Source organism: Sceloporus undulatus, chromosome 1 (genome assembly GCF_019175285.1).
Source record: "Sceloporus undulatus isolate JIND9_A2432 ecotype Alabama chromosome 1, SceUnd_v1.1, whole genome shotgun sequence".
Classification (NCBI taxonomy): Eukaryota; Metazoa; Chordata; class Lepidosauria; order Squamata; family Phrynosomatidae; genus Sceloporus; species Sceloporus undulatus.
In genome coordinates this window covers 3,914,878-3,929,588 of record NC_056522.1, presented here as the reverse complement: position 1 = coordinate 3,929,588, position 14,711 = coordinate 3,914,878, and the positions used below count along the sequence as shown (strand labels likewise).

Genomic DNA, 14,711 nt, shown 5'->3' with positions numbered 1-14,711 from the left:
TCCATTCTACACAGCCACTTGTATAGGGTGTTGTTAGTTTTTACTGTTCTTAATTGTAAATTTATATTATTGTCATGCTGATGTTTTGATTGTCTTACTCTTTGATGTACACCGCTGTTTGATCACTGGAATAGCGGTATAGAAATAAAATTTTATTGTTGTTGTTGTTGTTGTTGTTGTTGTTCCGGGTCCTAGTCTCTGGAGCAGCAGAAAACAAGCTAGCTCCCTCCTCAATGTTACATCCCGTCAAATATTTAATTCCCCTTTGGTGATTTCCCCATTTTTTCCATTTCTTATACATGTTTCGTTTCAAACTTAGCTCAATTGAAAGTTCCTTAGTCATCCATCCTGGTTTCTTGAGACACCTCCCATTTTTCTTCCTCACTGGAACTGTTTGAAATTGTGCCTTCAGTATCTCTCTTTTGAGAAACTCCCATCCGTCCTGAACTGCCTTCAGGTAAGGGCTGTTCTACAGTGGAACACTCTCCCTCAAAGAGTGATGGAGTCTCCTTCCTTGGAGGTCTTTAAACAGAGGCTGGATGGCCATCTGTCGGGGATGCTTTGATGGAGGGTTCCTGCATGGCAGGGAGTTGGACTGGATGGGGCTTGTGTTCTCTTCCAACTCCATGATTCTATGATTCTATGATTTAAACAGGGCTATCGTATCACCTCTTAACCTTCTCTTCTCCAGGCTAAACATCCCCAGCTTCCTAAGTCATTCCTCATAGGACATGGTTTCCAGGCCCTTCACCATTTTAGTCGCTCTCCTTTGGACACGCTCCAGTTTCTCAACAACCTTTTTGAATTGTGGGGCCCAGAACTGGACAGAGTATTCCAGGTGGGGCCTGACCAAAGCAGAATAGAGTGGCACTTTTACTTTCCTTGATCCAGACACTATACTTTTATTGATGCAACCTAAAATTGCATTGGCCTTTTTAGCTGCCACATCGCACTATTGACTCATGTTCAACTTGTGCTCTACTTGGACTTGTGTTTGTTTTGGCCCAGCATTCTAGTCTATTCAGGTCATTTTGAATCTTGATCCTGTCCTCTGGGTTATTAGCTATTCCTCCTAATTTGGTGTCATCTGCAAATTTGATAAGTATACCCCCAATTTTGTCCTCCAAGTCATTGATAAAGATGTTGAATAGCATTGTGCCCAGGACAGAGCCCTGTGGGATCCTACTGGTCACTTCTCTCCAGGATGAAAAGGAGCCATTGCTGAGCACCCTTTGCGTTCGGTCAGTCAACCAATTACAAATCCACGTAACAGTTGTCTTGTCTAGCCCACATTTTACAAGCTTGTTTACAAGAATGTCATGGGGAACTTTGTCAAAGGCCTTACTGAAATCAAGATATACTATGTCCACAGCATTCCCTTCATCTACCAAGCTGGTAACTTTATCAAAAAAAGACATTAGAATTGTCTGGCATGACTTCTTTCTCTGAAACCCCTGTTGCTTTTTTGTGATTATGGAATTGCCTTCTAGATGCTCATAGACTCTCTGTTTAATGATCTGGTCTCATCTGCATATCTCAGATTGTTGATGTTCCTTCCTTAATTTTCTCATCTCCTTCCTCAGGGTCTAACCCTGCTTTGCCTAGGTGTGCTGCCAAACGGCACTGAGTGGCACAATGCTTCTAAACATGGAGGTCATGTAGAACCATCATGAGAAGTAGCTGTCCACCGACTTCTGAATGTCGATATTGTCTGGCCCCCTTTAAAGCCATTTAAGTTAAGTGCCCATTATGACACCTTCTAGTAATGCCATCCTTGCCCATAAAATGGCCTAGAAATGGCTCGGCTGGGTGTGTGTAGAAAAGCACAATAGTCAAAACAAGACAGACTGTGATTATTGGGATTTTCAAGGCAGTACCATTGATCGGTAGCAACAGGACAAGAATATCCACCACACAGTGTATTGATGGGAGGAAAATAGTCCCCTTTCCTTGAATTCTTCCTTCAGTCTCCAGGTTGCTACCATTGCCATTGAGCATTTAGAAATATAGTTTAGGCATCCAAAGAAAGGGATGCCCTAGAATCATGCAAAACCCTAACCTCAACACTTAACAAACTTACGAAAACAGTCTACCTGTACAAAGAAATCTTTCCATGCATGCTTTTCTGGGTATGGAAAACTACATTTGGGTGTGGGAATTCATTTTCAGCTTTGACATAGGTACTGACACCATTCAGGCATTCAGTGATTTGTTAGAGAAGAGTAAATTTAGAAATCTTGGCTTTTGAAAGTAATCTACTGGAAGAAATTTCAAGTGAACAGTGGGTTCACAAAAGAAATTTCAGCACATTAAATTTCAGTCCAGCTTGCCTAAATACCTGAAAGGCACCAGATCCTCATTTTGGAAGCCAAGCAAGGTGAGCCCTGTTTAGTGCTTGGATGGGAGACCACCAATGAATATTAGGGTCTAAGCCCTATTTCAGAGGAAGGGACTGGCAAAACCACCTCTGGAGATTCCTTGCTTGAGAAAACCCTAGGAAATTGGTGGGGTTGTCATAAGTCAACAGGCGACTTGAAGGCACACACAAATGTTCATCCATTGCATGAGGATGACTTATACATTTACTTCCTATTCACATACACAATGCATTTACTTCCTAGTCACTATTTACAGAACTATTTTGCAAGTGAAAAATGCTGTATTCTAAATTGGTTTGCTTGTTTGTCTTTCTTCTGTAGTTTCAGAAGATACTTTCTATTTAAAATGCATTAATTTTAGTTCCTCCCTGTGAAAATTCTCTCTCTAAATTCCTACATATCACTCAGGACAGTATAAAACCGCTAGGTTTTAGGGTACAGGTGGGGATCCACAAGCCCAGGGAAGCCCTCTGGGGTTCCTCTGATGTCCATGTTCCTTTCCTCATGATACCATCATTTTGTGATGGCTCATGAAACTATTTTGTGCTTGTTTTCTCTCTTTCTAAAATGTTGAAATGACTCTTGTAGAGATTAGTGCAGAAGTGGGCAATTGCGCCAGGTTGGGGGGCATGTTTTGCTTCATGAATTCCCCCTCCCAGTGGTCAGACTGAACCAAATCTGAAAATAAAGATAAAGCAAAACCAGAATGACTTTTTCTTCTGCTGGACTCTTGGCTGATTTCAAATTTGGAGAGACTGAAATATTCTGAGTTGCACAGAGACCCCAAGACCACTTTTGAAGAATCCAGCATCCCCAAGAAGGTTTTTAAACCCATGCCCCAAAACCAGAATTTGTTTTTCCAAAATATGAGCCCCACTCCCACAAGATGTAGGGTAATTTTGACATATTCTGCCCAAGACCCCAGGTTGTTTGGGGCCTGAAAGAAGCTTTTTGCCCAATGGAAGTCAACCAAAGGTTGACTTCTGATTTACTCCTATTGCAAAAAAGGCTTCTTTGGGGCCCAAAACAACATGGTAAAAATTTCCTAGAAAATCTGGAGCAAAATTGAAGTCTTTTCAATCTGGTTTAAGGGAGGAATGGGCCGGATTCAGTGTGGAACTGGCCTTGCATTGTGAAGATAATCTGCGTTTGAATCAAGGCTTTGTTGCTGCATTGTGAAGACGGTGCCATGAGGACAGGGGGAAACAGGTTCATTGGGCTCATGTAGACATGCCTCCAATCTGCTCCTGCATGCTATCCCAACTCTTCTTAGTGCTCCCTTTCTTCTGACAGTCACCTTCACCCACATTTACAAACCAATACATTGATTTTTTTGTATGTTTTTCGGGATATGTGGCCATGTTCTAGAAAAGTTTGTTTCTGACGTTTTGCAAGCATCTGTGGCTGGCATCTTCAGAGAATGCTGGCATGGAAGTGAGTGGGGTATATATACTGTGTAACTGTGGGTTGGTAGGAGTGATTTCCATGTTAATCTGTGTATTATTCTGTTGTTGAATGGCAAGTACTCAGGGTGTGAGGAGGAGGAGGGTTTGTGTCTGTTTAATTAGAAACCTGTTGTTTACTGGGAAAACCCTGATAGAGGTTTACATTTGCATTTGCTGGGTCTTGATTTTAGTGTTTTTCAGGACTGTTAGCCAAACTTTGCTAACTTTAAGGGTTTCTTCTTTCCTGTTAAAGTTGTCCAGGTGTTTGGGGATTTCAATGGCTTTCCTGTGTGTTCCGACTTGATAGTTGTTGGCATGGTCCAGAATTTCAGTGTTTTCAAACAGCATTTTATTTATTTATTTATTTATGTTATTTATATCCTGCCCTTCAGCCCTAATGGCTCTCATTTTATGCCCAGGATGGTTTGTAACAAGTCTGCTACTACTGATTTTTCTCGCTGACCCAGTCTGTCTCTCATGTTCCTTGATTTATGTTTGAACACTGAGTTTGGTAGTCTCTATGTAGACTTGTCCACAGCTGCATGGTATGCGGTAAACTCCTGTGGCTGTGAGAGAATAGGAGTAAATCAACTCAGTAGCCTGATAAACTCTGGGGCTATAATGAGCCAAGGCCATTGCTTGTAATTTCTCTGCTGTGATTCTGGTTTTGCAGGAATTTTTCGAGAACCCCGCCTTTCGCCCAGATGGCATGAAGCTGTACCCAACTCTCGTCATCCGTGGCACAGGTCTGTACGAGCTCTGGAAAACAGGACGGTACAAGAGTTATCCTCCAAGCACCCTCGTGGATTTAGTGGCAAGAATCCTGGCCCTTGTGCCCCCGTGGACTCGAGTATATAGAGTACAAAGGTAACGCTGTAAATCTTGCATCATGCAAAGGTGCAGATCTGCACACACAGCTGCACTATACCACCTTTCTGACAGACATCAGTATTGTGCAAGGGTGATGTGCTTAGAGAAGTCGTAGAATCATAGACTTAGAAGGGACCCCAGTGCCCAATCCCCTGCCATGCAGGAACTCTCAATCAAAGCATCCCCGACAGATGGCCAGCCAGCCTCTGTTTAAAGACTTACAAAGAAGGAGAGAAAATAAACAAGGCAAGGTGAAGGCTCTTCCTTTAGAGGTTTTTGAACAGAGGCTAGATTGTTATCTATCACAGAGAATGCTTTGATGGTGTCTTCCTGCACGGCAGAATGGGATTGGACTGGAAGACCTTTCGGGGCTCTTTCAACTCTAGGATTCTGTGATTGTATAAGAATATTGTCTCACTTGAAAGGCATAAGGTTTGGAGACACTTCTTTTAGAATCCCTGCACATTGATTTTAAAGTTGTATTCCCTCAAAGAAGTCTATAAAATTATTTCCAAGCTAAAATACATTGAGCTATTTACAATAATAATAATTTAAAAAAATCATAGAATTCTAGAGACATCCCAGAGCCAACCCTATTCTGCCATGCAGGAAGACACAATCTAATCCCGCCTGATAGATGGTAATTCAATGTCCATTTAAAAACCTCCAAAGAAGGAGACTGCACCACTCTCCGAGGCAGTATCTTCCACAGCCAAACAGCTCTTACTGCCAGGAAGTTCTTCCTAATGCTGAGCTGGAATCTCCTTTCCTGTAGTTTGCATCTATTGCAAGCAAACCACTACACCATGCTGTCTCTCAATGTGGATTGACCAGGGTTCAAATCCCTGCTTAACCATGGAAACCCATTGGGTGACCTTGGTCAAGTCACACACTCTCATCTGCCATGCATCCTCTGGATAAATTTTGCTAAGAAAAGGAGGAGATCACCTAGGAGAGGTTCATTATAAGTCAGAGTAGACTTGAAGGTGCATAACAATAACATCATTTAGATAGCCAGCATAGCATAGTGGTTTGAGTGTTGGTCTACAGCACTGGAAACCATGATTCGAATCCCAGCTCGGCCATGAAATTCAGTGGCTGACCTTGGGCCTAGGTGCCTACTTTAAAAGGATGATGATTTTGAAAAGACCAAGTTGCAGGCAAAAAAATAATTTTGGAATCCTCAACAGGAGGAATATTTGTTCTGTGATAGCCTGCCTGATCTTTTCTAAACTAATCTGAAAAAGAAAAGGCCGAGAGAGAGACATGTTGCAGCATGTCTTCCATCATCAAAGATCAGAAGGGAAGGGAACAGAAGGTTCAGTCTTATGGAATGCAGTCACTTCATTAAACCTGGCTGAACCAGACAATGCTTTCTGCCCATAGGAGGAAGGAACAGCAATTGGAAAGGAAGACAAAAGATCCTAATCCCTCTATATTTAAAGGTGCACCTGCACTGTAGAAATAATGCAGTTGGACACCACTTTAACTGCTGTGGCTCCATCCTACAGAATCCTGAGATCTGCCCTCATTGGCATAGAAGGCTACAAACCTTGTAAAACTACAAATCCCATCCTCTATAAGCTGCAGTTACAGCAGTTTAAAAACTTAAAAGTTTTTTCTCTCTTGCTAGAATGAGTATTTAAAATGATGTTGCTCCCAGCGCTAAATAAATAAAGCATAATAATAATTATTACATAATAATAATATACCGGTACATTTTTCAAACAATTCCAGAAACAATCCCTTTAAGGATGATTAGAAAATGGGATAACAGTATTAAAGAATGGATTTTGGGAAAGAAAATATCAAGAGTATAAAAAATATTACTTTACTCACACCAAGAAAGGGATGCTGGGGAGTGTCATCTTTGGAATTATATTTTGAGGCATCCCAAATAGTTAAATTATTAGATTTTGAATATGCAGGGAGGGAAATATGAGTTTAAAAAATTTAAAATGGTGTTAGACTGCATTATTTCAACAGTGTAGATGCACCCTCAGTCTAGTGGATAAGAGAACACAAGAACAAGTTCAGAAGATGCTGTTCCTTCTAACACCCTCACTTGCTTCTCAAGGTGGACCTCAAGGAAATGAGTTGTCCCCAAGATTACATGACCATACATGAATATGTGGCCTTTTTTTTATCTTAAGCAAAATAACACATTTGGTTATATGACACTGGATGTTCTTATGGTTGGAGGAATCAGGACTAACAAGGTTGTGCCAAAGACTTTGTGGGAAAGGTGCCCTTGGATAACAGCTTCCAGAGAAGGAAGGAAGGGAGAGGGAGGTACTATCATGGAGATTCCTGGCTGCTGTTGCCAGTGGGGCATTGAGTCTGCCTTGAGTTTCAGTATGAACTTAAAACATGCTGTCCTAAGTGCTGAGCTTGTTTGTGGGGAGAACGTCCGGAAACCTTGAATAACTGTTTTAAAGTTCAAATTTAAAACTTGGAGCAGATTGACCACCCCACTTGTTACGGAAGGAGCACAAGGAAGAACAAGGGGAGCTAAAGATTTGGAAACCATCAAGCCCTATGAGGAGAGCTTAGGGAGCTGGGAATGTTAGCCTGGAAAAGAGAAGGTTAAGGGGTGACATGGTACCCATGTTTAAATATTTGATAAGATGTCATGTTGAGGATGGAGCAAGCTTGTCTTCTCCTGATCTGGAGAATACCCTGATCCAGAATATCCTGCCCTGGAGATTCAGGGGGCTGCACTCCAAAACATCTGGAGGATTCTAGTTTGGATTGGATTATGAGGAGATGGAGACTGGTTGTTTTTTGAGCTGGGGGGGGTGAGAGCAGTAGCCAAACCCCTTAATGGAATCTCCGTCTCCTGTCCCCAAAGGGTCCCCTTGGGGAGATAATTCCCCCACTTCCTGTTCTCTCCTGCAGAGAGAATCACCCACCCAGTCCCCATAACACATTAATAATTAGCTTCCTCCTTAATGTATTCAGCCATTTTCAGAGAGCAAAGGCAACATCATTTAACTGCCAGACAACATTAACAAGCCATCAAACAGTAGCAACGAAGAGCCCAGATGAGTCTTTCCTTGTTCAGCTTAAAGGACACACTGGAGGAGAACACAGTTTCCATGGGGAATGTTAGCAATTGAAAAGAGCCCGGCTTCTTGCTAATTTCTGGAGAACTCCAGAGGGCTGGGATGTTGTACAATTTGTGATGGGAATGCCAGTAGATTGATTCTGGCACCCTGCTATGCAGCCTATGTAAAATAATCTTTGGCGCAGCAAGTTGGCTGTTTCAGGATATGGTGACGTGGAGCAGCCTCATGCCCAAAGGCAGTTAGGAGTAGCCATCTGCTGCCCCTTGCGACTATACGAAGGGTGCGTGACTCAAGCCCCATCGGTGTGTACATATATGCAGATATGAATAATTTGCAGCAGGGACCTAGTTCGATGGCGTCACTAGGGTTTGGGGTCACCTAGTGTGGTATCTCATGATGTCTCTCTCCCCCCCCCATTGACCTCCTCCCATACTACACCCATAAAGAATCCTTAGTAATGTTTTTGTACTAATTTACTCATAAATCGTAATTCCCATAAATCACTGAATCCTACGGTTATAGTTGTGACATAAACAACTGTCCAAATTAAAATTATCTTTAAACTACAATAAACTATACAGAATAAATGTGTTCACATATACATAGTTTAATGTGATTAAAGTGAAAATTTGGTAAAATGTGATGTTTTTAAAGATTTTTTAAATGAAAAAAATAAATTTTGAAATTTTATTTTTTTGGAAAAAGCCTAGGGCCTCTCCTTTCTCCTCTCACTGATGCTCCCCCCTCTCAGACCATCTCTTCAGCATTTTAAAGAGATCCAGGCAAATGCCCTAGCCTGTTTCTGCCAAAATACAGATGTTTGAGGAGCAGTGGTGTCACCCCCTTCAGATGTCATCTGTCCCTGAATCTCTCTCTGCAACAGCAACATTAAAGATGCCCACTTTCAGATTTCCCAGGAGCCAAACCATCTCGCACAGGTTTGCAGAAAGTGTGGGCGGCATGCACTCCCCGAGACCACTTTTGAAAACTCCACGAATCCTAAGAACATTTTTTAAAAAAAACCCTGAATTTATTTCTCCAAAATATGAGCTCCACCCCCACTAGAAGACATGTTGTTTTGGCCCCGAAAGAGACTTTTCTGCAGTGGAAGCCAACAAAAAGTTGACTTCTGGTCGACGTCTGTTCCAAAAAAGACTTCTTTGGGGCTAAAACATTACACTGGTACCTCGGGATACGAAATACCCAGGTTACGAAATTTTCGGGATACGAAAAAATCCCATAGGAAATCATTGTTCCGGGTTACGAATGTTTTTTCGGGATACGAAGAAAATTTTTGGTGCTTTTTTTGGCTTTTTCGCACGAAACGCGGCTTTTCCCCATTAGCGCCTATGGCAATTCGGCTTACGAAGGCTTTTCGGGTTACGAAAGCGGCCGCGGAACGAATTAATTTCGTAACCCGAGGCACCACTGTATAGTAAAATTGCCTTCCTGTGTCACATTTTCTTTCTGTCAACTTTCTTCACAATACTCTAGTTTTCACAACCATGCCTAGAAATGGGAAATACTAGGACAGAAACAAAATCAGGTCATTTGAGATGTGGCGCTGGAGATAAGTTCTGTAGATACAGTGGGCTGCTTAAAGTACAAGTGAATAGGTCCAAGAGCAAATCAAAACCAAACTCTCCCCAGATGCCAAGATGACTAAACTGCAACGGTCATACTTTGGACATATTGTAAGACAACATGACTCATTGGAAAAGATAAAAACAATTGGTAAAATGAGGGCTAGTAGCATTTGCCTATGACTCTGGAGACCAGCGTTTGCTTTCCATCTTGGCCATGTAAACCACTGGATGACCTTCCGCAGGTCAGCTGCTCTCAGCCTCAAGGGAACGCAATGGCAAACCTCCTCTGAATAAATCTTGCCAACAAAACTCCATGATACTGACCTTAGAGTCACTATAAGTCAGAAACGACATGAAGGCACACAACAATACCAACGAGAAAGTGGGGGGCATTAGGGAAAGAGAGTCAGCGAAGCCACAAATTTGAGATTGCAAGAGGGGGCAGCTTGTAACCACAGATCTTGGCAGTCTCTCATTCGTAAGGTTGCCATAAGTCAAAAATCAACTTGGCAACAAATAACAACAAATGTCCCATTGGGGGGCATAATTTTTGTTTGTTTTAAAACGATGGTAGCGGTGCTGCAGGGCAGGCAGCCTTCCAAGATCCTTAGTGGGCTAATGTGGACCCCCAAACCCATGGCAAGTCAAGATCCTGAAGTCACTGCCTCTACACTTCCAGATGTACACATTTCCAGTAATGCTGTTAAGGAACCATACAGCTGCATGTTAGGTTGAAACATGGGAGGTTTATGAGATTGTGCAGAGTAGTGTGTGTTAAAAAGAAACTTTTAAGGATCGAGCAGTCCTTGGCCCAGATCTTGTAATGGGAAATGGCATGTGTAATAATCTGTTGCATGAACAATTTTAACACCATATTGGCAGAGTTGGTGGTAGATTTCCTGGCATGCCTGACATTGCTGTGGGCATGTGTCTTTAGATTCAAGTGATGGTCTGGACAACCATTTGTCCTTTGGTACAGATGAATTTCAAATCTTGATGCCAGGTAGTTCTTGAAACCAGCTGTTTGCTTCACCTGCCACCTGTCTGTGTCTTCTTTTCCTTTCTGGTGGCGGTCATTTTTTCTCCTTGCCACTACCACTATCCTCTCCTCTATCTTCAAGTTAACTCCACTAAGGGATGAACAGGATTTTAGTCCTTACGTCCCCCAATGGAAGCAAAATGTGTAGCTTGTGAAGGACAATATTGGGAGAATACTGGAAAAAAGCTTTGTTCTAACAAAGTGGCCAAGGGAGACCTCCTGAAATCGCTCTTACCCGGTGCCACACTAGTTCTTCCAACTATCGAGAACTTCCAAGGACCACAAACATGACCAAGTTGGTCATAAGAACATTTTACATTGATTCAAGTCATGCAACGGGCTAAGATGAATTACTCAGTAATTGCTTTGTGTCTTTTTATCAGCACTCACCCTCTGAGCGGGCCAGCAGTTATTAGAAATGTTCTGCGCTGACAATTACAAATGGGAAATTCTTCCTTTGCTAGGTAAAAGGGTGGGTGATAAAGGTGGGGTTTAATATTTCACAGCTTCCTTGGTTGACTACTGACGTCTTTGCTCAAATAGGACAGCATGTGCCTTCTTTAGTTAATAAAAGATTGTTACTGTTGTGTGCCGTCAAGTCATTTCTGATTTACGGCAAGTCTATCACATGTTTTTTGGGGGGCTGAGAATGGGTGACCCAGACCCAAACAGGGGAGGAGCAGCATTGGGAAGGCAGAATGTTAGCCTTTTGTGTTATGTTTGCTTAATTTATTTCTTAAAATATTTATTGGGATTGAGGTTGTGTTCCTTCAAGTTACTGATTTATGGTGACCCCAAGTCAAAGCTGTCATGGGATTTTCTTGGCAAAATTTGTCCAAAGGGGGTTGCACATGCAGACAACATCCTAAAGGGATTTGTAATGTCACAGAGATGCTCTTCACATGGCATGAGACAGCATGGTGTAGTGGTGTGAGTGTTGGACTAGGACTCTGGAGACCAGGATTTGAATCCCAGCTCTTGGTCAAATTCCCTTGGTCAAATTCCTCTCTATCAGCTTCAGAGGAAGCCAATGGTGGAAACCTCCCTTTGACCAACTCTTCCCCCCTCTATTTGATGGCAGTGCTCCTTTGGCTCTGTGTACTCTCTTGGTACACGTCTGTTTTCCAGGCACTCCTATCCTTGTTGTTTGGGTCCATCGTTAAAATGACACTTGCCAAAGATCACATTCTATTCCTTCCTAGTTTGGCATCCCCATTTGAAATCTGATTTGCAAATGTTTGCCTAAGATGTAAGAGGCCACAATCTGTGACTCACAGATTCTAGCACACAGTTGAGCTCTCAAGCACTAACTGCAATTACCATGCGCTTAGCCTGGAGTATGAGCTCACCCTGTTTCATATAAAATGGCTTGATCTTCCTAATGAGAATTAGACGTGGATTGATGACTGACACAGCATGGGAAGCAGAGCGGAGCGCGCTAGTTCCAAGGAAGTAAGGATTGTTGGAAAACAGAAGCATGTGGGGTGGTAATATGGTAGGAATATACATCTAGCTGAGAGCACTGGGTCATGCGTAACCCAACCCAGTTACCTCTTCTTCCATAACATAGATTAGGTCTCCTGCAAACAATGACCAGAATCCAGTTGGTGTCATGAATTATAGAATCTTAGAGTTGAGAGGAACCACAAAGGCGCTCTTATCCAACCTTTGCCATGCAGGAATACATGAATAAAACACTCTTGAAAGATGCCCATCCAACTTGTGTTTAAAGACCTCCAAAGAGGAAGAGTCCACTACCCTTTGAGGCAATCCACTCCATTGTCGAACAGCTCCTACAGCAAGAAAGTTCTTCCTAATGTTTAGCTCTTTCTGGAGCTCTAGGTCCTGGCCTTTGAATTATTAAAAGCACCCAACAATGCCAATAGGTCAATCACTGTACCAGAAGCCATGTGCCATGGGAGCAGTCATTATGCCAGTTTGAGGCTTGCTTATATGAACTGTCAGAAAAATTGGATTTTGCTCATCAGGTCATCTGGACTTGGTAGTACAGTGGCCCTCTGTATCTACAGATTCAGTCATCCACAGATTGAAAATATTCAAAAAATATAAAAGCATTGATTTTGCCATTTTATAATTTTGTTGTTGTTAACTGCTGTCGAATCGATCCTGACTCACGGTGACCCTGTGGATGAGACATCTCCAAGTCTCTTTGTTCTCCACTGCTCTTCTCAGGTCTTGCAAATTCATTCCCATTACCAGCTTAATAGAATCCATCCATCTAGCATGCGGTCTTCCTTTCTTTCTATGTCCCTCCACCTTTCCCAGCATTTTTGTTCTTTCCAAGGATTTATGCCATACGAGAGCCTCAGTTTTATCATCTTGGCTTCCAGGGGGATTTCTGGTTTGGTTTGGTCTGTTCTAGGACTCATTTGTTTCTTTTTTTAGCAGTCCATGGGATCCTCAGTACTCTTCTCCAACATCACATCTTAAAACGAGTTGGTTTTCTTCCTATCAGTTTCCTTGACTGTCCAGCTCTCAGATCTATAAATGGTAATAGGGAATACAATGGCTTGTACAATTCTAACTTTCATGCTCAGTTGTATAGCTTTACATTTTAAGATTGTTTCTTTTTTATATTTGAAAATATTTTACACAGTATCTTATCAAAATATTTTATATTTTTCCATTTTGTACAAGGAACACCATTTTACTGTGCTGTTGTGTTTCATGGAACTTGTCCATCCATGGATTTTGGTATCCACGGAAGGTCCTGGAACCAAACTCCAGCAGTTATCAAGGGCTGAATGTAGAAGAATGTGAACTCATTAGGACAGCGGAGTAAGATGTTGAGAATGATGGTTATTATTATTATTTTACTTATAGCCTGCCTTCCTCCCCATATAGGGACTAAGGGATGCTAACAACAAATTTAAAACAGTGCAAGAAAAACATTAAAATGTAGACATAAAGTTTAAGAAACGATTTAAAAACATATTACACATTAAAAATATTAAATGCATTTAAAACTATATATAAACTTTGACAATTAAAAGCCCAACCCTCTCTAGTTAGAAAAAGCTGGATGGTATGAAAATGTTTTTACCTGCTGCCAAAAGGAGGATTTTGGCTGAGTTACAACTAACTTGGCTGCATTTTGGTTCAGACTAACAGGAGTGACTGTAGATTTTGAGCCCCATAATAACCACCTTTATCTTGAACCCAGTCTATCCTCAACAAGCAAGGTAGTATTAGTAGCCCCAATCTACCTAGCAAGTCCGTGATGCTGAATCTGCTAAAGGGTTTTGTTTAAAGGCTCTCGATATGAAGTGTCCATGGTGCTGAGAGTTCTGAACCATTTTAATGCTTTGAAAATCACACTGGGATTTAATCTGAATTTCAAACCCAAGATGCCAATCCCTTTCTTAAAATAGGCCCATCACCTTGGACAGCTGGTTTAAAATTTGGACTGAAACCTGGGGCAGATTCATGAAGGTTGCCAGCTGCAACTGCACTCAGATTGTGGCCAAGAAGAGTATGACGGTGAGTCCGAGAAAGTTAAAGAGAGAGACAAGATTCAAGCTGTCTCTGCATTGCAGAAATAATTGTTTGACACGACTTTAAGTGCCATGGCTCAATGCTGTGGAATTCTGAGGACCGGAGTTGATTGTGGCACCAGCGCTCTCTGACAGAGAAGGCTAAATGCACACAGGACTACAATTCCCAGAGCACTATATCACTGAGCCATGGCAGTTAAAGTGGTGCTAAACTGGATTATTTCTGCAATGCAGATGCAGCCTCCGTAATTGATCAAAGTGGATAGAGGTTTGACATGGCCATTCACCTGTAGAGTCTTTCTTCCTCTTTCCAGCTACATGCCCCTCCTCTGCTGTAATAGTTTTGTCTCTTTCCCTTGCAGGGATATCCCAATGCCGTTAGTCAGTTCTGGTGTGGAGCACGGTAACTTGAGAGAACTGGCATTGGCCAGAATGAAGGACTTGGGGACAGAGGTAAAGTATAATAATAATAATAATAATAATAATAATAATCTTTATTTCTACCCCGCCTTTCCACAATGTGATCAAGGCGGCTTACAGATAAGAAGACAATAAAATACAAGTTAAAATATTACATATAAAAATTAAAACATCATCAGAGGAGTAGGGACGGGAAGCAAACAGTCAAAATATCAGGGCAAAGATAAGACAACAACTTTAAGGTAATTGGGGCAAAAAAACAGAATTACTAAGGTGGGAATGCCAGCCGAAATAAGTGTGTTTTTAAATCTTTTTTAAAAGAAAGTAACGATGCAGAGAAACGAAGCTGTACAGGGAGCTTGTTCCACAAAGTGGGGGCAAAGATAGTAA

At 41.8% G+C, this 14,711-nt stretch overlaps 1 protein-coding gene across 2 annotated transcripts in view; it reads left to right on the top strand.

Annotated features, from left to right (window-relative positions):
* The window catches only part of ELP3 (elongator acetyltransferase complex subunit 3), a 149,586-nt gene that overhangs the window by 88,595 nt on the left and 46,280 nt on the right, over positions 1-14,711 (top strand). For both annotated transcript variants that reach the window (XM_042438216.1, XM_042438208.1), the window contains exons 10-11: positions 4,497-4,690; positions 14,264-14,354. In XM_042438216.1, the coding sequence (XP_042294150.1) occupies positions 4,497-4,690; positions 14,264-14,354 (285 nt within the window). The remainder of the gene's footprint in view (positions 1-4,496; positions 4,691-14,263; positions 14,355-14,711) is intronic.